Raw genomic sequence first — 25,817 nt, 5'->3', positions numbered from 1 at the left:
GCGCCTGGGTGGCTCAGTTGGTTAAGCGACTGCCTTCGGCTCAGGTCATGATCCCGGAGTCCCGGAATCGAGTCCCACATCGGGCTCCCTGCTCGGCAGGGAGTCTGCTTCTCCCTCTAACCCTACCCCCTCTTGCGCTCTCTCTCTCACTCTCTCTCTCTCTCTCTCAAATAAATAAATAAATAAAATCTTTAAAAAAAACCAGTTATAAATTAAACACCAACAAAACTACTGAAGTTAATAAAATTCAAAATACCATCATCACTTAATGTGACAGGTTATACTTGGATGAAATGAAATCACCTGCAACATGAATATGGTAGTGACAGGTCCAGGGCAAGTTCTTTTGCGCAGGGCATCCTGTACCACCATCTACTGAGCTATGACTCTTCTCCCACAATTTTCCTTTTCCTTGGTTTCTTCATTCAACCATGGCATCATATAACTGTCACTTGGTGCTAATGCATTGTTTTCATATCATTTGCTTCTGTTAATGTTTCATTAGGTCATAACAACTTGGCACTTTAGTACCAACAAGAGCAAGCACAAATGGACCCACGGTACTGAAATTGTATCATCAGAGGGTCATACAGTTGATCTAGAACTATACCATCCCATATGGCAGCCACTAGCCATATGTGGCTACTGAGCACTTGAAATGTGGATAGTCTGGATTAAGCTGCGTGTGTGTAAAATACACTCATATTTTGATGACTTAGAATAAAAAAAAGCAACATGGCTCATTCACTATTTTAAAATTGATCCCATGTTAAAATCACATTATTTGGGGTATATTGGGTTAAATAAAATATATTATCATGATTAATTCCACCTGGGTTTTTTGTTTGTGTTTATTTCTGCTTTTTAAAATATATATCCTAGAGGGGCACCTGGGCCGCTCAGTTGGTTAAGCGTCTGCCTTCAGCTCAGGTCATGATCCCAGGGCCCCGGGATTGAGCCCCATGTTGGGCTCCCTGCTCAGCGGGGGTCTGCTTCTCCCTCTCCCTCTGCCCATCCCTCCAGCTCATGCTCTCTCTCTCAAATAAATAAAATCTTTAAAATATATATATATACATATATATCCTAGAAATATATATATATCTCCTAGAAAGTTTTAAATTATACAAGTGGCTCACACTGTAATTCTGTGAGACTATATGGTCTAGAATAATTGTGTGTGTGTGTGACACAGAGAGCATGTGTACAACAAGTTGAAAGTACCATATAAAAAATTCTCATAGAAAATACATGGGGGGCGCCTGGGTGGCTCAGATGGTTAAGCGTTTGCCTTCGGCTCAGGTCATGATCCCAGGGTCCTGGGATCGAGCCCCGCATCGGGCTCTCTGCTCCTTGGGAGCCTGCTTCTCCCTCTGCCTCTCTCTCTCTCTGTCTCTCATGAATAAATAAATAAAAATCTTTAAAAAAAAAAAAAAGAAAATACATGGGTATCCAAAACACATAGATCTAGTTTCCAATTTACCACTGCTCTAGCATTTAGTGGCTGTGTTCTCTCTCAGAAGCTAAGGGTACAGAACCAGCATAGGACTTTCCTCAGCTTTCCCAGAGGTTCCTAGTGATATATTTCTGTGGTTTTCCCACATGGCTTCCTTGTAAAAGTGTCTGGGGAGAGTACTTCCATCCCTCCCAGAACAAATGTACTGCCATATATGGTCATTTCACAGTCATTTGATCAAAAATTGTTCTCAACTGGGGAAACCCATGGTAGATAAAAGACAAAAAAAGAAAAAAAGGTGAGCATGTACTTTCTGGGCAAACATATATAACTACTTCCCAAGCTATACAAAACTACTGAAATTCAGGGACTACATCAATTAAGGAATTAGTCTAAAATAATATATAGGGGTGCCTGTGTGGCTCAGTTGGTTGGGAATCCGACTCTTGATTTTGGCTCAGGTCATGGTCTCTGGGTCGTGGGATTGGGCTCCAAGTCGGGTTTTGTGCTTAGTATGGAATCTGCTTGAGACTCTCTCTCCCTCTCCCTGTGCCCCTCCTCCCCCCACAGCTCTCTAAAATAAATAAATAAATCTTTAAAAAATAATAAATAAAATAATATATAGCCAGCTATCCAATCACATTCACGTAGCAAGTATTTTCCGAATATCTACACTGACACAAAGCCCCACAGTTCACACGTGTAAAACACAAAAGTAAACGAATCAGGGATTTGCTGTCAGGAAGCTGGCCATCCAATAGAGGTGATAATGACGTGGGTAGGCCTAGTCCGAGGACCCAGAGGGGGTCCCGCAGGACTAGTGAAGAGAGTTCTTGGCTTCATGCAGGACAGAAATCAAACCTGAGCCAGCAGTAGGTGAAAGCAGAGTTTATTGAAGGTAAATATACAGAGAGAGTGAGAGAGATACAGATGGAGCATCCAGGAGATTTGGCTGGATGTCTCATCTTCGCTTGGGGCCTGGGGTTTTATTAGTGATTGTCGTCTGGTGTAGTGCACGTAGCCTCTTAGGCATCCAGGAACTGGTCAGAACAAGGACAGGGTCCAGGTGTCCCTAAGTCACTCATTCCCTAAAGCCAGGGGTCTAGGCATCAAGGTATTTGGAGTCAGTGGTCTTAGAGAACCTTTATGATGACCTCACCCGGTCACTCCTTAGATGTTATATATTGTGCTGGAAGACTCCAAAGACATCATTATCTCTTTGTCCCTTACAAGGAGGACATATGCTATTGCATTACAAGGGGTGTGTAGAGTGGGGTAGGGGTGCAGGTCCTAGCAAGAATAGAACCGGAAGAGAAGCAAAGAGAAAAAAAAACAACAGCTTTTTTCTCATGGGGTCCCTTCAGTTTCTCTGTCTCAATAAGACATGTCAAAATTTCTTTTTAAATAGCAAAAGTTAATCCAGTATATGTTCCAAGAATAGACTCACAACCTTATGAGGTTGTTCCCCATTTTACAGATGAGAAAACCGAGGCAAAGGGTTATAAAATACTTAAAAGATCATATGATTATTAAGTAGCACTGGCAGTTTTCAAACACAGTCACATGAGCTTTTTAGTCATTCTTCTATCTTGCTTCACTTTATTATTTTTTTAAAGATTTTATTTTTATTTATTTATTTATTAAAGATTTTATTTATTTATTTGACAGAGAGAGATAGCGAGAGCAGGAACACAAGCAGGGGGAGTGGGAGAGGGAGAAACAGGCCTCCCGCTGAGCAGGGAGCCCGATGCGGGGCTCGACCCCAGGACCCTGGGATCATGACCCGAGCCGAAAGCAGACGCTTAACGACTGAGCCACCCATGCACCCCATTAAAGATTTTATTTTTAAGTAATCTCACAGTCTAGTGGGAAAGAAAATATAAGACAGGTCAGATGGAAATACAAACAGTGTGGGTTTCTGTCACTTGCTACTAAGAAAGTGTGCCTAAAGTAAACTATTACAACATTCTGGTCATGGTCTTCCCTTTTCTGTGCCCCCCAATCTCACCTTATAGAAACCAGATCACAGGGAATAAGAAAGAGGTTTTGTGTTTAAGAAAGAGGTTCTTGAAAAATGAAATCACTGTGATCAAATGAGTCTGGTAGGATGGGCCAGATAGAACTAAGTGGCAAGTAAGATAAGGACTGAAAAATACCCATGGAATTTAGAAGCTAAGACACTGGAGAGATTGATGAGACAAATTTTTTCAGGAGGTCAGGTGGGGTGTAGAATCTGGATTGATGAGTGTTGAGGAACAAAGGGATGGTGATGTCATGGAGACAGTGAACTATGTTATTGAACTGGAACCCCTTTTAGGTTGTTGTATCATCCTTTGAGGGGCTGAGATAACTTTAAAGGAAGATAAAAGTAAATTTCTTTCATGTGGCCAATAAGCAGATGAAAAGATCTTGACAGCAGCCAACAGGGACATTCAAATCAAAGTCACAATGAGATTATCACTTCACATCCACTAAGATAGCTACAATAAAAAAGACAATAGTGGGGCAGCTGGGTGGCTCAGTCAGTTGAGCGTGGACTCCTTATTTCGGCTCAGGTCATGATCTTGGGGTCATGGGATTAAACCCCACAACAAGCCCCATCTAGAGCCCCTCACTGGGCTCCACCCTCAGTGGGGAGTCTGTTCAGATTCTCTCTGCCCCTCCCACTGCTTGCATATGCACTCTCTCTCTGTCTAAAATAAATAAATGAATCTTTAAAAAAAAAGGTAAATGCACCTGAAAACACTTAATTTTTTATTTTATTTTATTTTAAAGATTTTATTTATTTGAGAAAGAATGAGACAGAGAGAGCATGAGAGGGGGGAGGGTCAGAGGGAGAAGCAGACTCCCCACCGAGTGGGGAGTCCAATGAGGGGCTCAATCCCAGGACTCCAGGATCATGACCTGAGCCGAAGGCAGTCGCTTAACTAACTGAGCCACCCAGGCGCCCCTGAAAACACTTAAAAAAGAAGACAATAGCAAATGTCATCAAGGATATGGAAATATTAGAACCCTCAGACATGTGCCAGTGTGAATGTAAAATGGTGCTGCCAATTCACAAAACAGTTTGGGAGTTCCTCAAAAATTTAAACGTATAGTTACCATAGTACCCAGACACTACTAGGTATAATACATTTGTCCAGACAAAAACCACTACAGGAATGTTTGTAACAGCATTAATTATAATAGCCAAAAAGTAGAAACAACTCAATGCCCATCAACCGATGAATGGGCAGACAAAATAGGTATACTCATACAATGGAATATTATTCAGCCATAAAAAGGAATGAAGTACTTATACATGCTTCAATGTGGATGAACCTTGAAAACATTATACTAAGAGAAAGAAGCCAGTCACAAGACCATATTGTATAAACCCATTTATGTGAAATGTCCAGGTGAGGCAAGTCCATATAAAAAAGGTAGACTAGTTGTTGCCAGGGGTTGCCAGGAGGGAGGAAGGGGAATGACTGCTAATGGGTTTCTTTTCCGTGTGATGAAAATGTTCTAGAATTAGAGGTGATGGTTGCCTAACTCCGAACAGAGGAAAAATACCACTGGAGTGTAAATTTTTAAAGGGTGAATTTCATGCTATGTGAATTATATCTCAACTTAAAAATCAAAATAAATTCTTAAAAATTGCAGCGCTTTTGGAGACCCCCTGCCTTCTAAAGGGGATGCCCGCAAACCAACAGCAATAACCCAGACCAAGCACAAGGTGAGCCACTCCCCCAGGCCAGGGACCACGAACTGACCACGCCCCCAGGAGGAAGAAGTCCCGGCTTGGAGGTCGCTGACTGGCTGAACTGTAGGAGAGGGCGGGGCTAATAGGGGTGCGTCGAGTCCCTCTCGCAGGGGCGGGGCGGGCCGAAGCCTTAGCTCGCGAGATTTTGCTGGTTCCGCATTTCGGGTCGGCAAGGTGGGGGAGGCGAGCGCAGCAACTGGCACCGGGTCGACCCTCGGTTCAGAGCAGCGGCGCCCGGTGCTTCCGCTGGCCGCGAGCTGAGGACTGTCCGCTTCCTCGTGGTTCCCGCGCGGGCTCCGAATCCAGACCGCGGCGGGGGCCAGCGGCCCTTCCCCTCCGAGGATAGAAGATGAGCTTCCTCTTGTGAGTGTGGCCGAGCCGAGGGCCCCGAGGGCTGAAGGCCGAGGGCGAGGGGGAGGAAGGGGGTGAGCAGGCGCCTAAGGCGAGGGCCGGGCCCTGGGGTCGGAGCGGCCGACGTTTGCTTTGCCCGGCCCCCGGCCCCTCCCCCCGCGGGCCCCGGGAGCGGCCCGGACGTGGGCCCAGGCAGACGGAGGTGAAGGTCGAGGCAAAGGAAGCGGAGCGAGAGGGTTGCGGAGTAGAGAGGCCCCGAGGCCGGCAGTGCCTCCAAACTTTTCCGCCCAGAGCCCCTGAGGGCGGAGGGACGACCTGGGGGTGGAGCCCCGAGCCCGGCCGCTGGGCTCCCGATTCCTCTCAAGTCTGGAGCCTTCTAGTACCGATCCATGCTGACTTAGCTTTTTACTCTACCGTATGTCAAGTTTTATTATCTTCAGTATTAAATTACCCCCGCGGAAAAACGCTGCCCCAGGAAGACGTTGAGTGCCGCAGTTCGAGAAGCTCGAAGTTAAGCTGCGGCCTTGCATGCAGACTTCTGTCCAATACGGATTCAGCCCACTTTGTGACTTTGTGTAGATTTTAGTCAGTTAATAATCTCTACACCCATCATGGGGCTCAGACTTACAACCCCGAGATCAGGAGTGGCACGCTCTCCTGACTGAGCCAGCCAGGCACCGCTGTCACTTTGTGTAATTAACTTTTCCTGGGTAGGATCCTATTTTAGAGATAAGGCCTGGGGTCCAAATGAGGCTTAAATGGAAACTTTTGTGAATTCTCTGATGATTCTTAAGCATGTTAAGGTTTGGGAAGCACTGCTCCAGCATCTTATTTCAGGTGGCTCTCTCTACCTGGTACATTAAATTTATGTGTTGTGTGATTGAGGACATATCTGACATTTTTATTAAATTTTATTAAGTACGTAATGTTCCTTAACCAGAGTTTATCCAGTTCCTTATTGTGAGAATGTTTTGCTTTGAGAGGCACATGAAGTTCAGAGACTGACTTTGTCTTTGCTGGCAATGTATTTAACAGGTTTGCTGTGGGCATTTCATAGGCCAATAGCATACCGGATAGTGTTTCTTATTAAACTAATGAAATACTCCAAGTCAGTGATAGATTAAATACACTATTGTTCCAGACAAGGGGAGATGAAAAAAATAAAGTCCAAATTTAGTTGAGATCTACCTTTATAGGAGTTGGTCCTGAGGAGAGGGGTTGGGCTTAGCCAACGCAGTGCTGAGGTCCAGCTGCGGGCACTAAAGTGAAAGTCCTTGTTGCCAAGGATCCATGGCGCTGGTGTTGACCAGCAAGTGGATTTGCCTTCTGCGCTGGGCATTTGCCTGGGGGGGGGGGGGCAATTGTCCCAAGGTTTTCAGAGAGCTGTATAGGTCAGCAAAGTGTCACCTTGCCCAGACCTAACATTCTCCAGTACTCCGCACAAATTCGTGGTATTTATAGTCAAAATGTCGCCTTGCCATAGTTGCTTCTTCCTAAGTTTTCACTGATAAGCCCCAGCAGGGCCCCTCTGCAGCTGAACGGCTGAGTTCTTATGGGTGAGAATAGATGAGATGATGACATCCTGACACAATTTACTTCATTCTTACATGAAAACAACTTTTTTTTTGTCTTTGTCATAAACAAGTGGATTAAAACAAATTTCACTTAAGTCATAAACAAGTGGATTTGAAATCTTACCAAACCCATACACAGCAGAGAAATTTGGATTCTATCTAGTATTTTGTTATTAGAAAATAGCACTACTGAGAATACCCTTGTTCAAATCATTTTTCCCCCGCCTTTCGATTATTTTTTAGAAGTATGGTCTACTCAAGTATGATGACCATGTCTGAAAGTTTGTATGATTTAGATTGTAATTGTAAATCTCCATATTACTGGAACAATTTCTCCCTCCACGCCCAAAGTCTTTTTCCTATGAGTTAATGTTTAGTTAGTGGTTTGTTTGTGGATGCTCAGTTGCTTAGTTACTTTTTGGATTGAAATGTGAGGTGGTTTTTTTCTTTCAAACTTTTGTTGACAGGCATTTGAGTTTCCACTTTTTGGCCATTATGAATGAATCGGCTATGAACTTTTGTGTTCAGATTTTTGTATTGGATGCATATGTTCATTGCTTTTGGGTAAATACCTAGAAGTGGAATTGCTGAGTTATATGCCAACTATGTTTAATCTTTTGAGGAACTGCCAAACTTTTTCAAAGCACTGCACCATTTTGCATATTCACCAGCACTGTATGAGAGTTTCAATTTACCCACACCATAGGTAGCACTTGTTAATTGTCTTTTTGATTATAGTCATACCAATGGATGTGAAATGTTATCTCATTGTGATTTTACTTTGCATTTTCCTAATGACTAATGATGGTCAGCATCTTTTTGTATGCTATTGGCCATTTGTATATCTTCTCTGGAGTAATATCTATTCAAATCCTGTGATCATTTTTTAAATTGGGTTTTTTTGGGGGGTTGTTTTTGAATTGTAAGAATATAAAAAAAATTTTTTTTAAATATTTTATTTCTCTGATAGAGAAAGTGTAAGTGGGGGAGAGGGGCAGAGGGGGAGGGGGAGCAGGCCCCCTGCTGAGCAGGGAGCCTGAAGCAGCCCTTGATCCTAGGACCCTGGGATCATGACCTGAGCCAAAGGCAGAGACTTAACCGACTGAGCCACCCAGGTGCCCCACAAAAGTATTAATTTAGATGAAGACCGTGTTGAATCTTGAGACATCATTTCATGTTTTCTTTCTTTTTTTTTTTTTTTAAGATTTTATTTTTAAGTAATTTCTACACCCAATGTGGGGCTTGAACTCAACCCCGAGATCCGACTGAGCCAGCCAGATGCCCCCTTTCCTACACTTTCTATGCATTTACAAGATGGGCTTCTGCTGTACGTTTGGTCCTTTAGTATGTTTAACTGTGACTTGAGAACTTGGCATGTGAATACATGTAGCTCTAACTTGTTCTTCTTAACTATGTAGTATTCCATATTATGGATATATCAAATTTATTTATTCTTCTAATAAGTTTTAGGATTATTTCCCGGTTTTTCACTGTTAAAACCACTCTTGGGAACCACATCCTTATCCATATCTAGGAGAGATACCTAGAGATACTCAGCAGGGGGCCTGCTCCTCCACTTGAGCTTTCTCTATCAGAGAAATAAAATCTTTAAAAAAAATTTTTTTGTATTCTTACAATTCGACGGATGGATTGGGAGCACCTCGATGTTTATAGATACTGTTTATAGATACTGCCTTCCCAAAATATATACCCTTTACACTTTTTTTTTTTTAAGATTTTATTTATTTATTTGACAGAGACAGAGATAGCGAGAGAGGGAACACAGCAGGAAGAGTAGGAGAAGGAGAAGCAGGCTTCCCGCCGAGCAGGGAGCCCGATGCGGGGCTTGATCCCAGGACCCTGGGATCATGACCTGAGCTGAAGGCAGATGTTCAACGACTGAGCCACCCAGGCGCCCCACGCTTTACACTTTCACCAAGTGTATTAAAAACTAATTTTCCTGTACCCTAGCTCACACTTAATGTAGTTGTTGTAACTTAATCTGACATTCAGATTAAGGAAAAGTAAGTTATTTTAATTGAACAGTTTTTCATATGTCCATTGGCCATTGTATTTTTATTTCTGAGTTCCCAGTTGATCTGTAGCCCATTTTTCTAAAGGGTTCCTTACCTTTTTCTTAACAGATTATTGAAACCCTTTATTATTTGGTTAGTACTTTTTTTTTTTTAGTTAATATTTTGTAATACATGTTGTGAGTACTTTTTTTGTTACTTGTCTCTTTGTTCTGTTATGGAAATTTTAATTCTTATGGTTAGAAATACCTCCATTTTTTTCTGGGTTTCTTATCCTGTTAGCTTCCTTACAGAAAAACGCTTTTTCACAGTAACCAGTTGTCTCTCATTTATTCTCCCTGCTAATAACTTCAAAATGTTAATGTCACTTCTACTGTGGTTTGCTTTGATGGCATCACAGATCCTTTGATATAGAAAACTGGATTTTTGAGCTACTCAAAACTTAGGGCTACCTCTCTCCCCCACCATTTTCTATAAGTAGAAATTGAAGCCCAAAGGAAGTTTGTTTTGTCAGACAGTCACAGAATTAGTGGCAGATCAAGGACTAGAACCCTGTTACACCATATTACTTCATGAGGGTTAGTAGAATTGCGTTCTATGTGAAATTGTGTTGCTAATCCTGAATCTATCTGAAGAAAAACATTTAAAGCATTCTTTTTTTGTGATCATCACCCCCTCCCTATCCTGGCACTTTTCAGAGCACTTTTTAAAATCAGAACAATTTGTATGCCTAAAATTATGCCATTCTGCTTTCAGTCCTAAAATAAAAATTGATATACTTTTACTTTCAACCTAACAGCAGCAGCCGCTCTTCTAAAACATTCAAACCAAAGAAGAATATCCCTGAGGGCTCTCATCAGTATGAACTCTTAAAACATGCAGAGGCAACTCTAGGAAGCGGGAATCTGAGACAAGCTGTTATGTTGCCAGAGGGAGAGGACCTCAATGAATGGATTGCTGTTAACAGTAAGTTTTTAATAATATTCAGCATTGCTGATTTATAGGAACAATTTGCTAAAATCTTTTTGTTAATGAATTTTCTTTTACAGGTATAACTGTTGTAGTGTAATGGATTACCTGTAAAGAAACTCATAAGTACAAATACATCTAAAACTCTTTTGTTCTCTTCAGAGTACTTGGTTATGTAGCTTGTGTGGCTGGATAGAGACACCAGAGGAGAAATGTTGAGTGCTTTGGGGTAATTTCTGAGGATAGAATGGTAGGAATTATTGGGTAGGGTCAAATAAAAGATTAGAATACAAAATTCTACCTGTAGTGGACTATGACTTTGTAGGGAGCCCGTCTGCACAATTGCATCCCCCTCTCCCAGCAGCTCTCATCTGCCTGCATATACACAGAAGTCAATTGCGGTTCATAGGAGCAGTCACTTGATTGTTGTGACTTAGGAGTAGTCAGAAGGAAATTGAGAGACTGGGAGAAAATGGGAGGGACCCATGAGCTGAAAGTCACTCGAGTTCAAGAAAATGAGGGCATGACGTGAAAAGTTATATATACTGAGGCTAGAGATTTGAATATTTGAGCCTATCATTTCTGAGGTGAGATTAGTGCCGGGTGATAAGGTTTAAATCTGTCAGGAACTTCAGATGTTCCAGGAATTTTTAAACTTCTTAATGGAAAATTTCAAACATACAAAGTAGAGAAACTCGTAGAGTGAATTCCCAGGCATCCATTGTCCAGTTTCAACGGTTGGTTCCTGGCCAATTCATGCTTCTATATCTCACCCTGATTTTTTTCTTTTCATATTTTAATTCCTCCTTCCCCTCTCCACCTCCCCCCATTCTTCCTGTCTCTCCCCTGGTTGGTTTCATGCTGGCAGTGAGACCTGGCCAGCCCACCTCACCCTGATTGTTTTGAGGTGAATCCCAAACATATTATTTCATCTATAAATATTTCATATCTCTAAAAGACAGGAACTCCCCCTTTTAAAGATAATGACAATACTGCCATTCCTTTACGTTAGCAAATATCTAGTCAGTGTTCACATTTTCCCTGATTGTCTTCTAAATGTTTCTTTTTTTAAAAAATTTATGGTTGGTTTAAATCAGGACTAATAAGGCCTATATGTAATGTTTCTTGATTCTCTTAATTCATAGGTTTCCCTCATTGCAGTCTTTCTTCCTTGCTATTTTGTTGTTGTTGAAGAAACCAGTTCATTTATTTCCCACAGTATGAATTTTGTTGATTGTGTCCCCAAGGCATCCATTATCACGTTCTGTTCTTCCTTTTATTTCCTGTAAATGATAGATCTAGAGCAGCACTGTCCAATAGAACTTTCTGCAATGATGCAAATGTTCTGTATCTGTACAGTGGCCATTTAGCTCCTGAAATGTGGCTAGTGTGACTGGAACTGAATTTTAAATTTAATTTTAATGTAAGTAGCCATATGTGGCTAGTGGCTCCCACATGAGCACAGATGTGGAGCTTTGCTCAAATTCAGGTTTGATTTTGTTTGTTTGGAAGACTACTTTATAAGTGGTGGCATATACTTCCAACAGTGTCCATAATGTCCTCCATAGTGTCTAGCTGTCTTTCTTGGTGGTATTATTCAGCTGTTGATAATCACTCCTTTGATCAGCACTGTCTGACAGAAATATAATGTGAGCTACAAATGTAATTTGAAACTTTCTAGTAACCATATTAAAAATTTTTTTTGTTTTTTTTTCAGTACATTAAAAAGCCATTATTCATATTACTAGGAGAAAAAACAAGGTGCAGAACTACGTGATATGTTAAATCTTTTGTGTAAGACAGGATACAGGTGCTTAGGGGGCAGGAGACGAAAAAAATAATGTAGTGGTTATCTGTAGGGGGAAGCTGGAGTGGTTGGGATTAAGATTTATCACTATATGTTTTTATAGATCTTTGTGAACCATGTGAAGCCTTATATATTCAGAAAAGACCTTCCCCTGTTTTTTGTTTTTTTTTTTAACCTTAACTCAAATTATCATCTGTTATCTGAAGGCATCTGTTGGCCTTCTTCAGCCTTCAGTTTTTCTTTGAGACTTTTTGCTTTAGATAGGCTGTTCTCCAACGTGACTAAGTAAAAGGAAGGTTTGTAAGTGAGGGAATTTTATATAAAATTCCTTTTGACAAGACAGAGCTTTTTTTATCTATTTGTTTTTTAAGAAATGTGGAAAAGCCCTAGTTGGTTTTTAGGTACTCCTTTAGACGGGGAACTAAAACATTTTTTAAAACTTTCCAAGGCTTATGTGGGTGTCTTTGCAGAGGAACATTTGACTCAGATAGGTTCATTACTTACCCCTTCCTCTTCCATTTTCTTCCATATCTAGCTGAAGCTCCTGTAGGTAGTGCTCCCTGACTACCTCAGCCCCTCAAGATGCTGCCTTTTCTCTCAATTCTTATATGTTGTGTTTATTATTCCTTTCAATTTTGTCCCTTCAGATAGCTGGAGTCTCCAAGACAAGGGACATTATCTCATGTCCTTTTTGCGTCCTCAGTATGCATTAGGCTTCAGGCTTTTTATGATAAGATGTTTTAAATGCCTGTTAATACAGCTGATACACCTTCTCCTTCACAGGATATTTATTCTACAATGCTCTCTGCTTTTTCCCAGCACAAATGGTATTGTCTGGTCCAGACTGATAGGAAGCAGTGGGTTTTTTCATTCCCTTGGATATAATCAAATTATATATTCTAATGATACAGTAGTCACCGATAAGTTAGAATTATTCTAAGATTTTATTTTCCTGCTATTTTGTGCTGGCTAAAAACTTACTATATTAAAGTGAATATATATTAAAAGTTAATTTAGGTGTGACAGCTTAAAAGGAGAAGGGAATTTGCAGTACCCCTGGATCATTGAATCTCTTAAGGATTTATTCAAGAACTTGAAGGCATTGTCCATTTTTCCTTCAACCGAGAGGTCTGATGTTTTTTTGTGTTTGCACAAACATTTTAACACAGTTCTGGTATTACGTTTCCAGCTGTGGATTTCTTCAACCAGATCAACATGCTGTATGGAACTATTACAGAATTCTGCACTGAAGCAAGCTGTCCAGTCATGTCTGCAGGTCCAAGGTACATATACTGCCTATTAGATAGGTATTTGAAGTACTAAATAAAGCTAATCACTAATTGATATAAATTAAACAATAAAGCCTTTTTGTTTTTCTTATCTGTTTGCTTGTGTAAAAGCAGTTCAATTTTATGAGTTCTTGAATACGTCCCTATAAGCTTTTAATTACTATTAAATACTTTGGTATGTGGTACTTAGTATTTAATTGTATTATGCTAAATAATGAATGTTCAGTTTTTTTTCTTGTGCTTATTTAGTGTTAATTATGTCCAAATTGTGCTGCTTTAATTATCTGGCTTAAAGATGCTTGATTGAAAAAATTTGACTACAGTGGTGCCTGGGTGGCTCAGTTGGTTAAGTGGCCAACTCTTGATTTCTGCTCAGGTTGTGAACTCAGTGTCATGGGATCAAGCCCCATGTCAGGCTCTGCACTCAGCAGGGAGTCTGCTTGAGATTCTCTCTCCCTCTCCTCCTCCCCCTGCTTGTGCATGCACGTGCACCCTCTCTTTCTCTCAAATAAGAAGAAATTTGACTATTATACATTTTAAGAAACATTAAGAAACGTGGAACTCTTTTATCACCCATAATGTTAAGTCAAGGTATGATGGGATTAATGTTTTAGTGTTTCTTTCCAGTCTTTTTTTCCAATAATAAATGACTAATTTTATGTGATGATACATGGTATCAAGATATTTACCCCTTGGGAAAAAATTGCCTTTCCTGAATTTGCTACAGGTATAACGGGAAAAAAAGGTCTCCAGTGAGTTTCTAGTTCTGTTTTTAATTACAGTATTTTGGAGGGATATTTTTATTTTGTGTTAAGTTTTATTCCTCAAACTTCCTGAAAAGAAATTTAAATAAAATAAATAAGAAAATTAAACTTATCTATGGCTTAAATGCTTCACACAGTGAAGTTTAGCAGAAGTCTTATTACGCATTTTAGCTCAGCAAAGGGAGGGAAGAAAAGATGCATGCATGCCTAAGGGTGTTTCTTTAGTACCCTCTCCAGGAAACAGTCTTTTTTAAGATTTTGGATTTTTTTTTTCCAGTTGAATTTATTTTATTTATTTTTTAAAAGATTCTATTTGTTTGAGAGAGCACAGGAGAGAGAGAGAGCACAAGTGAGCGAGAGAGCATAAGCCGGGGGAGGGGCAGAGGCAGAGGGAGAAACAGACACTCCGCTGAGCAGGGAGCCCGATGTGGGGCTCCATCCCAGAACCCTGGGATCGTGACCTGAGCCAAAGGCAGATGCTGACTGAGCCACCTATGCGCCCCCAGGAAACAGAGTCTTATTATCTTGACTCTGTTGTTGCTACCTTGATGGCCAGCTGTTGCAGGATATAGGGGATCCATCTGTCTCTGACCCAGTCCTCAGCACCCTCTGCCAGGAATGTGTAGTTCCTTTATCTTTCCCAGGGCTGTGTTAAAAAAAAAAAAAAATCCATTCTGGCACTGTCAGCTGCCACATTATCCTCCTTTTCTCTTCCAATTATAACTATCCTATTTCAGGATAATTCTATAGGGAACTCTGATAACCTTCAGTAGAACTTGAGGTAATTTACTAAGTTATATATAACTTCAATTGACAAAATGTAGACCTACTTTTATTACAAGTTGTACATTTGTTACTGCTTTTGAAAACTCTGTAAGTAAAACCTTTTTCTCTCCAGATACGAATATCATTGGGCAGATGGTACTAATATTAAAAAGCCAATCAAGTGTTCTGCACCAAAATACATTGACTATTTGATGACTTGGGTTCAGGATCAGCTTGATGATGAAACTCTTTTTCCTTCTAAGATCGGTGAGTTAATGTTGAATGTTTTCCTTTTTAACTGATAAATATGTTGCATTCTTTTTAATACTCTGTTACTTAAAAAAAAAAAAATGTAATAAAGGCTGCCAAATTCCTCTCCAAAAAGATTGTAAATGCATACTCCCTCTAGCCATGTTTGTGTCTGCCTGTGTTTCTTCACTAATACTGGTTGGCTACTCATTTTTTAATCTTTTCAGTTTGGGTAAATAAGTTTGTTTGAATGTACATTCAAAAAATATTGATGACATTGAGATTTTTTGGTTTATTAATCTTTGTGTTTTCTGTTTCTATCCTTTGTCTATTTCTTTGTATGGTAAGGATGTTAGCTCTTTGACATATAATATGTATCTTTCCCCAGCTTGCCTTTTTTCTTACTTTGTTCATGAGGTATTCTTGCTGTAACTTTCTTATTTGTCCTATTAATTTTTTCCTTTATGTTGTGTGGATTTTAATATAATGATTAGAAAGGTTTTCCCTACTTCAGGATTATTAAAATATTTGCCCTTGTTTTCATTTAGTACTTTTGTGGTTTTGTTTTTACATTTAAATCTTTGTTCTTGCCAGAAATTTTTTTCTTAAGGCTCCCTTCATTTTTTTTCTAGTTATAAACGCGAATCAGTTTGTCCAGTACCATTTATCAAATACATGTGTCTTTTCTCCCTGGGTTATCATATGTGTACACCAGATTGCCACATAATTTGGAGTCTTTCAGTCTCTTTATCTGTTCCTATAGGAATTCCACACTATTTTAATTACCATGGCCATATATCTGAGCATCTTGTAGGGCTAGTCTCTCTCCCTTGCTCTTCTTTTTCAGAATATTCACGGCTATTCTGGGATATTTGTTCTTCCAAAGAACTTAGAACCATTTTGGCAAGGTAAAATAAAAATATTTGTGAGATTTTGATTATTTCATTCAAGTTGTAGATTAACATAGGCAGTCTTGTTCTCTTGACAATACTGGGTCTACTCAAGAACAAGGTACATTTCTTCATCTTTTTTATTTCCTCTTGTAAAATTCTGTAGTTTATGTTAATCCTTCAAGTTTAAGTTTATTCCTAGACATTTTGTAGTTTTTTTCATTGACATCTGGCTTCCAAGCGGTTATTGTTTAGTATATAGGAAAGCTATTGATTTTTCTGTAAAATTTTGTATAAATTGACCATCAGATTCTGATTGTTTCAGTTGTTCTGGGTTGGTTTTCTTGTTTTTTAAGTATACAGTCACATCATATTAAGGTAATATTAATTTTGCCTCTTCCTTTCTGATACGGATGCTTCTTGTGTAATTTTTTTTTTTTTTACTGATATGGAAAGATATTATTCTGTGTTCTTTTTTTTTATGTTACGTTAATCACCATACATCACATCATTAGTTTTTGATGTAGTGTTCCATGATTCATTGTTTGCGTATAACTCCCAGTGCTCCATGCAGAACGTGCCCTCTTTAATACCCATCACCAGGCTAACTCTCGTGTCACTCTTATCTCATTGCCCCAGAGTAGTGCTGAGTAATGGTGATGATGTGGCAGACCTCCTTTTCTTGTTTCCTTACTTTTATGAAAGTGCTTCTAGTACTTCAGCATTAAGCAGGAATCTTGCTTTTGGTTAGAGGTGTGTAAATTTTTAAAAATCAGGTATGGTTGTTGAGTTTTAGGATATTTTCCCAGTGTCTGTTGTTGGTTACCATAAGGTTTTCTCCAGTATCTTTTTTTAATGTTTCACTGGAAGAGTATTTTTTATTTGCTAATATTTTGATTAAGATTTTGACATCGGTATTTATGGATGAGATCAGTCTTTTCGTTTTCAGTTTAAGATCGTCTTACAAGTAACACGTTGGATTCTGTCTTATCTGTTTGGGCTGCTAATAACAAAACTACCAGAGATTGGATGCCTTATGACAACAGAAATTTATTTCTCAGTTCTAAAGGCTGGAAGTCCAAGATCAAGGTGCCTGTGAAAGCCCATTTTTGGGTTGCAGACTGCCGACTTCTCAGTCTTCACATGGTGGAAGGAGCCAGCAGATGTTCTCGGGGGCCTCTTTTATAAGGGCATTGATCCCACTCATGAGGGTTCTGCTCTTGTAACATAATCACCTCCCAGAGCCCCATCTCCTAATAGCATCACCTAGGGGGTTAGGGTTTCAACATAGGAATTTTGAGGGGACACAAATATTCAGACCATAGCAGATTCCTTTTTGCGGTTTCATCAGTGGCTCTTTTGGGAGAAAAACTTGTATCATGTTACACTCCGTCTGTTTGCTGTTGGTCACATTTTCTATTTTACTACTAAACTGCTTATTTCCTTTCTCACAGATTCTTTATTGTAATTGACTGTGCTTGGATGTTTCTGTTCAATTCAGCTTGGAAAATGCTTGGTTTAAGACAAATTACTTCTGTTTCTTTATTCATTAAAGTCTTGTGCTTATGGAAGATAAAGAATACTTAAAAGTTTGTTCTCTTTTCTCAGCATTCCATTCTTCAGTAATCCAGCCTAATGTTCTGGAAGCCTTTTCCCCCCCAGTTAGGCTATTATCAACATCTTACTTCTGCCAGTTATTTATTATTAGATAGAACTGTTACTCATTTTGAACTAATACATCTAAATTATTACTGTTCCTCTTATTAGCAAGATGCATATTTGTAAATTCTAAGAGAAGGAGTTTGACTTAAAAATCCAGCTTTTCAATATATGAGTACAAGACCCCAGTCCAGAAAAACATGCCCACAAGCTCCAGAATAAAGTTTGAAAATGCAAGTTGTTAGGGGCACCTGGCTGGCTCAGTCAGTAGAGCATGCGACTCTTGATCTCCAGAGGTCTTGAGTTCAAGCCCCACGTTGGGCGTAGAGCTTACCTTAAATAAATAAAGTTTTTTGTTGTTTTTTTTTTTAAGATTTTTTTCATTTATTTATTTGACAGAGAGAGACACAGCGAGAGAGGGAACACAAGCAGGGGGAGTGGGAGAGGGAGAAGCAGGCTCCCCACTGAGCAGGGAGCCCGATGTGGGGCTCGATCCCAGGACCCTGAGATCATGACCTGAGCCGAAGGCAGACGCTCAATGACTGAGCCACCCAGGCACCCAAATTTCAAGCTTTTAAGGACTGGTTAAGAAATAAATTAAAATGCAGGCAAGGAGAAAGTGTTTTAACCTTTGTTTTCTGAAAGATTGAAGAAAAGGAAATGTTTCTTGAGTAGTGTTGTGGAATAGCCTTTAAGGCTGTCTAATCTAGGTTATTTTGGAAGCTGATGACTTCTTAATGTGTTTATATACTGTACTCAGTGCCACTTGTATTGTCTTTCTCCTGTCCCTGTTTCCTAAGACTTTGATCTTGTCAACCGGAATTCTCAGGAACGTGACCAGAGAGAGATTACCAAACCCTCTCCCCGTTCTTTTCTAAGGAAGTGTTTATTTTCTTTGCAAAATAGTGAGGCGCTCTTCCTCCCTTTTTCAGGAAGTTTGTCCCTATCTTGTATTATAGGAAAATGAAAATAGCACTTTGAAAATCTAAGAAGTTGGGGACTCCTTGATTTAAGAAACAAAACTGGTTTTTCAGGGTAATTCAGAAGATAAAATACTTTTTATTTATAGACAGTAGATTATAATGCCTTTTTCTCTTAGTTTTCATTCCTAGTTGAGTGTGTGTGTGTAAAAATTTTTAGAGTTAGGTATTACAAAAATAAAAGGTTTTTATTTATAGTCAAAATACTTGTTGCATTAATCTTAGGAAGAAACTCTCCGGTATTAAACAGCTAAAGTTATGTTTATTTTAACTTTGATTCAGCGGCACCTTATAAACGTAAGAAAAAGTGTGCTGTGTGAGGATACCTCATATATCTATGTTTGGGTTTTTTTTTTCTTTGTCTTTTAAAAAAGTGTATGGAAAACAGGCTTATATTTGTGAATGTGTGTGTTTGTGTGTTGGAGTTGCTATGGCAGCTTCTAAACTTTATGCTGTTCAATTAGATAAAAGACAGTTAATATATATGTATTTGATTACAGGTGTCCCATTTCCCAAAAACTTTATGTCTGTGGCAAAGACCATTCTGAAGCGTCTGTTCCGGGTTTATGCCCATATTTATCACCAGCACTTTGATTCTGTGATGCAGCTGCAAGAGGAGGCCCACCTCAACACCTCCTTTAAGCACTTTATTTTCTTTGTTCAGGTAAGTTGAACCATGTTGATATCTTTGTCCTTTGACTTGGACTCATTTGTTAATTTTAATACAGAGTAATTTATGGAGTTGTCTAATTTATAGATGTAGAGCAAAGTATAAGCAGAGCTCTCTCTTTTCTCTTTTCCATGTTGTTTATTTCATTGGTGGGCGTAGCAACATAGAAAGCATCACCCCCATTTTGGGCCTTTTGCCCCTGGCTGCCGCAGCCGGGTCTCCAGTTAGGATATGACAGGGAGCACCAAAACCCCAGGACAGCTTGTCCATACCTTCCTGTTCCATCACCACTGTTGAGTGAAAGGATGCTATGGAAAAACATCTGCAATTAGATTGTTTCATGAGATGTCTGTGCCTGGAGAGAAACTTTTGGAAGAACTTGTTAGCTGCTCTCTTAGTTTAAGCTTCTAGAAATCTCATTTCAGGCCAGATCTTCTGAAGTCAGCAGCTAGAAACTTCAAAAAGGACCACCCCCTTCAAAGATGGGGCCTGTTACCTAAAGGATCCTTAATTGGAATTGGAACTTTTTAAAATCAAAATAATTCGCATTGTTTGAAAAAGATATTATTAAAGAGACTCCTTTAGCAACTTTAGAGATCCATAATTTCTATGCAAAATGTACATATGTCTAGATACTGTTTTTTGACAGAAAAGCCAGGAGTTTTATAGTAGATACTGTGTATTTCAATTATATGTGCCACACAAAGGCTAATGTACTGTGCTCGTCTCTGTCTTCCTTCCGAGATTGTTGCATGGCGTCGATCTCGGTAGAGTCTAGGTACTGGTATAGGTATGTAGATACAGATACAGGCTAGTTGTAGATACAGATAAGAGTACAGAGCGGTAATACAGCGATAGTACAGACACAGACACATGTAGCTGTAGATATAGTATAGATCTATGAAGGACAAAGGGCCACTGCCCAGGAGGTGGCCACTGTCAGAAGTTCACTGTATAGTTTTAAGATCATTGCCATGTAAATGCAAACATATCTAATTTTGATTTTAATGTTTTACACAGTGAGGATCATGCTAATACATACAGTTGCTTCTTTGGTAAATCCCCTATATTTTTAAAAGTGAGTAAAAATGATCCCATTTTAAAACGTTCACAGAGATCATTTCATCATTTTTTTGGATTTCAGAAAACCAGGGCTGGGAATCCCTTCTTTGAATGACATTTATGGAGTTTTAATTTTAGGCCTATTTTTAAATTTTACTTTTCTTCTCTTTTTAGGAGTTTAATCTGATTGATAGGCGTGAGTTGGCACCTCTTCAGGAATTAATTGAGAAGCTTGGATCGAAAGACAGATAAATGTTTCTTCTAGAACACAGTTACCCTCTTGCTTCATCTGCTAGAGCTATCTCACTGCTATCTGTTACAGACTAGTGATACAGACTTTAAGAAAACAGGATAAAAAGACACCTGTTGTTGGTGTCTACCGATAAAATTGTCCCAAAGGTAGATTGGCCTAATCCTTCAGTGAGAAATTCAAGAGGCAGCTGACTGAGGCACTGTGTGACCACTCCTGTTACTGTCAGTGTTATACTTGGTTGTAATATGTGATGACTAACATGTAGTCTCTCAGTTTACTTATTCTTTTACTGAAGAAAATGATTGAGTGCTTCAGGTTATAGCATAATGGCTATTGAGAATTTCCACCAGTACTTTATTAACAAGTTTCCAGAACCAGTTACCTAATAATGCAATCAGATCAGTTTTATTCTGCTTTTATTTACAAATAGAAGAGGTATTTTTAAGTTTCCTTAAGATTTAGAACATTTGTGTGTTACTTTGGATAACCTTTTAGTTTGAAGTTTGTATGCTAGTGTTTTTATAGATAAGACTATATATATATATGTTTATTTTTTCAGAATCCATGATTGTAGTTTAAATCCTCATATGACCTATGTGGTATGGGAGTAACCAGAGTTATTTCTAAAATGACTTTATTTTTTAATCTTTATTTGGGATTTTATTCACATAAACCTATCTAAAGTTTTAGGAGTATGTATATCAGAAATAATTTTCTTAAGGCATGTAAGGATAGTCTTGTACATTTTTATTTTGAAATGCTTCATTCAGATTAATTTTAATAGGTAGCTTTTGGCTAAGAAAGAAAACTCCCCAAAATTATCACAAATTTAGGTCTCAGAACCACTATTTTCATTCATGTTGTTCTTCAGAGCCCCTGAGATCCTGGAGAGGAAAATGGAAGAAAGTACTCAGAGTACTTGATTATTTTCTTTTGAGTGTCCTTTAAAACAAAAACAAGAATTACTTCTATGTGTTTTTATTGTGACTTGAGACTTAGTTAAGGGTAGTGTAGAAATGCCCAGGCTTTAATCCCAACAAGGATAAAATTTAAGGAAGACCATAATAAAAAACCTTGAAGGTGTACACATTTTATAACACAGCTTAAAGTTTGGTGTGCTACCTAGCGTGTGTGTGTGTGTGTGTGTGTGTGTGTAAACTAAATGGGAGGAATAAGTAAAAGATCTTACTTCATTCTGTTAGTAGTCAAAGGATGGATTGAGCCCCAATGGGGGTTTAATCCTGTTTTAATTGTTTTTGTATCAAAACTTGAAATTCTTCTATTTCTGTTGGGATAAAAAAAAAAAAATCTTCCCCTTTAGTGAAATAAAGGTCCAATTTTCATTAGGTTTCTAGGATTTATAAACTTCAGCTGCCTGTCAAGAATGTACTGGGCACAAGTCTGCTGAAGACTTGCCCGACCAGCATTGCTTAAAGTCCATCAGCACTCTGTGTGATTTCAGAGCTGGGATTTTTGCAGAGTGCTCACCAACTCCCTTGATGGCTTTGATAAAAGGTTAGATTAGTTAGGTTTTTTTGTTATTTATTTTTATTATTCCACTAAAGTATAAAGAAAAAAAATTGCTTAGGAATTCCATTTTTATAACTCCGTTTCATATCCAGATATACAGAATTTTAAAGGAAACAAAACCTTTCATCTATTTTGTTTGGCTGAAACCATATGTCTTTGTTTCAGGAATTAAAAAACGGGATAATCCCTTATGGAAAAAAAAGAGAAAAGCCCTCTGAAACATTCCACAGTCCGTGTTTTAAGCTTATCCAAAGGTCCCTGTCCGGAGTTCTGTTTGTGTTGATCATTTATGAACAAGGAAGCAGGTTTCTAGATGCCACCCAGAATGTTAACTGCCTCTCAACTTTGGCTTTAATTAAGTCTTCAAGGAATGAAATTCTATTTCTCAACTAGGATTGTACTTTCCATCATTTCTCATATTTCACATTTTCAAAGGAGTTCTCACTTTTCTCCATTTATTTTCAGTGATAGAAATCCTCCCTCTCTTCATGACTCCATCCCCAAACAAACCAAAGATGGTCACATGCTTAGGCATAAATAAAAAATTTATTGGTAATTTGAGACTCAGAATGTCCTTTTTAAAAATAACACATTACCAAGTTCCCAGACTAACCGGGCTTAACCAACAATGCACCTAACCATTAAATTAACACTACTTTGTTCACATCTAAAGCCAGGGAGTAGAGAGCAGGAGAACTGGAGGAGGGGGGAGGGTGAGGCCTTCCTGACTGGGCTAGAGGGCCAGTCTTTGAAAAGAGTTGGAAGGAATCTGTCTGTCTTGGAGTCTTCTCCCTTGTGATTTATCTTCCTGTGCCCGGGGTCTGCCTGTTCCACAACCCTCCCTGCCCCCCCCGCGCCACCCCTCCCCCCCCCCGAATCAGAGGTCACCTCCTGTTAGGGTCTGGTCGCTGCTCCTCACCCCTGAGTACAGTCACAGGATGGAGAGTGCTTGCTAAATTACGCAGGTAGTCCTAAGGTGCTTAATTTCCAGGCCTTTAAAAAACTTAGACGATGGTGTGCAGATTTTTGTTTAACTATTGAAACTTCCTCGTACTACCGTTTTTGTTTTGATAGCCAAATGTCTCCTTTATTCTCCAGACTGTGAACAAAGTGATTTTTAGAGGGCGGCCAGCTAACAAATTTCCTTTCATCTTAGACTTGCAGAGCCCTAGCTTCTGTAAGCTGCTGCCTGCTTGAGAAATGCAAATCTGTATTCATCACGACTGTGATAACACAGGAAAGGCTTTCCTAGTAGTGCAGAGGCAAGAGGAGCAATCTGCTGGTGATTTTAACTTTTGTAAACATTTTTGAGGTTTTCCGATTATACCGTTGGCTTTCTCTTGGACCAGTGAGGTTATACTAGAAGTGGAGCTTCTAAACAGAACATCATTACCTCATCAGCATAAACAAATCCACCCTCAAGAGTCGAAGTCTTAGAAATTTGTTGCTGAGCAGCAGACCTGGTGCTGGTGTTACCTGCCTGATACAGGAGGCTGAGACCCCGAACACTGAGCCCCTCCACCAGGGACGTTCTCTCTTCCTGAGGTCAGTTCAGTAAGTGGACTTGAGTTTTACTATTGTAGACTTCTGGCAAAGAGGGAAAATAGTGGTCCCTCAGTCTTCGTGTGTTCGCATTAGATTTTGATATTTCAGACTATAAAAGGCTTTGGGGGATAATATTACCTGTGATAGCAGTGACTTTGTTGAAGCAACTGCCCTGAAATTCACTTGGGTTTTCTCTCATTCTCAGATTCTGTTCCAAACAAGTAGTCTGTAAATCCAAATGGATTACCAGTGTGCTATAGGGTTTTTTATAGAACATTCTAGGTTTGGTCTACATCAACAGTAGTTTGCATAAGTTAGTCTTGGTTACCATCTAAAATATTTTTAAATGTTCTTTACATGAGAATTTATGTTGTATTTCTAAACTTTTAGGGGCTTTATCTATTTTTCTAAGTCAGTTAATTGTACTTTTAAAGAAAGTATTTTGTATCTACTTTTGTAACTTCAGAATAAAATATATTAAAAGAAATGACTGATTAAAGTATGTGTCTCAACACTTTTTTTTTTTTTAAGATTTTATTTATTTGAGAGAGAGTGCACATCCATATCCCCCGGAGTGAGGGGGGAGGGACAGCAGGGGAGGGAGAGAGGCAAGCAGACTCAGCACTGGCTGGATCTCCTGACCCTGAGACCACGACCAGAGCCCAAATCTAGTCAAACACAAAGCCGACTGAGCCACTCAGGCGCCCCTCACACTTATTTCTATTTAAATGTGAAACTTAAGATTTTTGCTTCTATAGAAGGTTGTCTTTGCTTATCATTTAGTAGCTAAAATGTTTCCTTAACTCTTAGAGGAAAGAGAAGTCCCTAAATAAACTACAATACCAAGGACCCACCCCCAAGAAACAAACTAGACCTACAATTACAGTGGCTAAAACCCATCCCAGACAAAAAATTAGTAGTCTCCTGCACTAACCAAGCTGATCTCTTTTTTGCGTATTCCTGGTTGTGGATTGAGAAAAGGGAAGAGGAGAGAATGGACTCATGATTTTCTGACCGTGAACTGAATGCTCATCATAAGACCGCCCACCCCAAATAGCCGGTTTTTGTTCTCGTAGGAGAAATACGAGACTGATTTTTAGAGGTCCAAATTACGGGTGCCTAATTTTAATTCAAAATAGCAATGCTAGAATTGTTTTGACCTTTTGATTAGAGTTAAAATTTAGAAGTTAATATGGCTAAATAATATGGGTTAACACTCCTATTTTGTATAAGATACAAACTCTTGATCAGTTTTGGATTTTTTTTGATTGTTAATAGGATTATAATCGCTCACAAAAATGTAAGGATGTCTAATGTCTAGGTTTGAAAGCTATTTTAAACTTTATAAATGAGTAGTAGAATAACCCAAATAATCTTTGGGAGGGCCGGAGTCAGGCTTCAAAGCTACAGTGTCTACACCATGTCTCAGGCCCTCTAGCTAATAACTGGGCTGAAGGCCTTGGAATGGACACTACAGCCTGCACCATTATTGCTGACCACTAGATGTCAGTCTCTGCGTCAGTGCCTCCCAAAAGCCCGATGCATCAGCCCTGACCAGAATAAAGAATTTTACCTAAAACCGTCTTCCTTTCCTGTGTCTTATAATAAAAAATGTACATGGGTGACAAAAACAAACAAACAGACAAAACAAAACACAAACACATAATGGGCACCTCAGATTTGGTAGATCCTAGGTCATATACCTCTGTCCTGGCTGCTAGAGAGGCTGGGGAAGTTTCTGGATTTTACTTGTAGGTTTAGAGTTCACAGCAAAATTGATGCTGGTTGTTCAAAAAACTTGGGACTGGCTCCTGCCCTGAACTTTTTGTTCCTGCTCTGTGAAAAGATAAGGGGGTTTTCACTAGAATGTAAGTTTTCTGGGCACACTGTTCAGCTCAACGGACATTTTTTGTAGCTATTTGCTAAGTGAAGGAAATCAATTACTGATTCAGATTCTGGTCAAGTTCTTGTGGTTGATGAGTACTTTAAATACCACTTCTTTAGGGGAGCCTACCTGTTTAGGGGAGTCCTTCAGCAGGTTATCTTTTTTTTTTTATTAACATATAATGTATAATTTGTTTCAGGGGTATAGGTCTGTGATTCAACAGTCTTACACAATTCACAGTGCTCACCATAGCACATACCCTCCCCAAAGTCCATCACCCAGCCACCCCATCCCTCACACCCCCACCACTCCAGCAACCCTCAGTTTGTTTCCTGAGATTAAGA

The 25,817-nt window shown here is 39.3% G+C and overlaps 1 protein-coding gene across 2 annotated transcripts; it reads left to right on the top strand.

Annotated features, from left to right (window-relative positions):
• The first annotated feature begins 5,339 nt into the window (after window positions 1-5,339).
• On the top strand, window positions 5,340-22,599 carry MOB1A (MOB kinase activator 1A). 2 transcript variants are annotated; one of them, XM_081833713.1, is made up of 6 exons: window positions 5,340-5,561; window positions 9,956-10,122; window positions 13,122-13,215; window positions 14,884-15,017; window positions 19,029-19,192; window positions 20,435-22,599. In XM_081833713.1, exons 1-6 carry the CDS (start codon window positions 5,548-5,550, stop codon window positions 20,510-20,512), a joined length of 651 nt encoding a protein of 216 aa, XP_081689839.1. In that variant the 5' UTR covers window positions 5,340-5,547; the 3' UTR covers window positions 20,513-22,599. The 2 variants fall into 2 exon arrangements, with proteins under 2 accessions (XP_081689839.1, XP_081689840.1); XM_081833714.1 differs by having other exon boundaries at window positions 5,342-5,561; window positions 9,959-10,122.
• The last annotated feature ends 3,218 nt before the right edge of the window (window positions 22,600-25,817 follow it).

The sequence above is a fragment of the Leptonychotes weddellii genome, chromosome 10 (assembly GCF_054177405.1).
Source record: "Leptonychotes weddellii isolate Sample4059 chromosome 10, ASM5417740v2, whole genome shotgun sequence".
Taxonomy (NCBI): Eukaryota; Metazoa; Chordata; class Mammalia; order Carnivora; family Phocidae; genus Leptonychotes; species Leptonychotes weddellii.
This window is presented reverse-complemented; position numbering and strand designations above follow the sequence as displayed.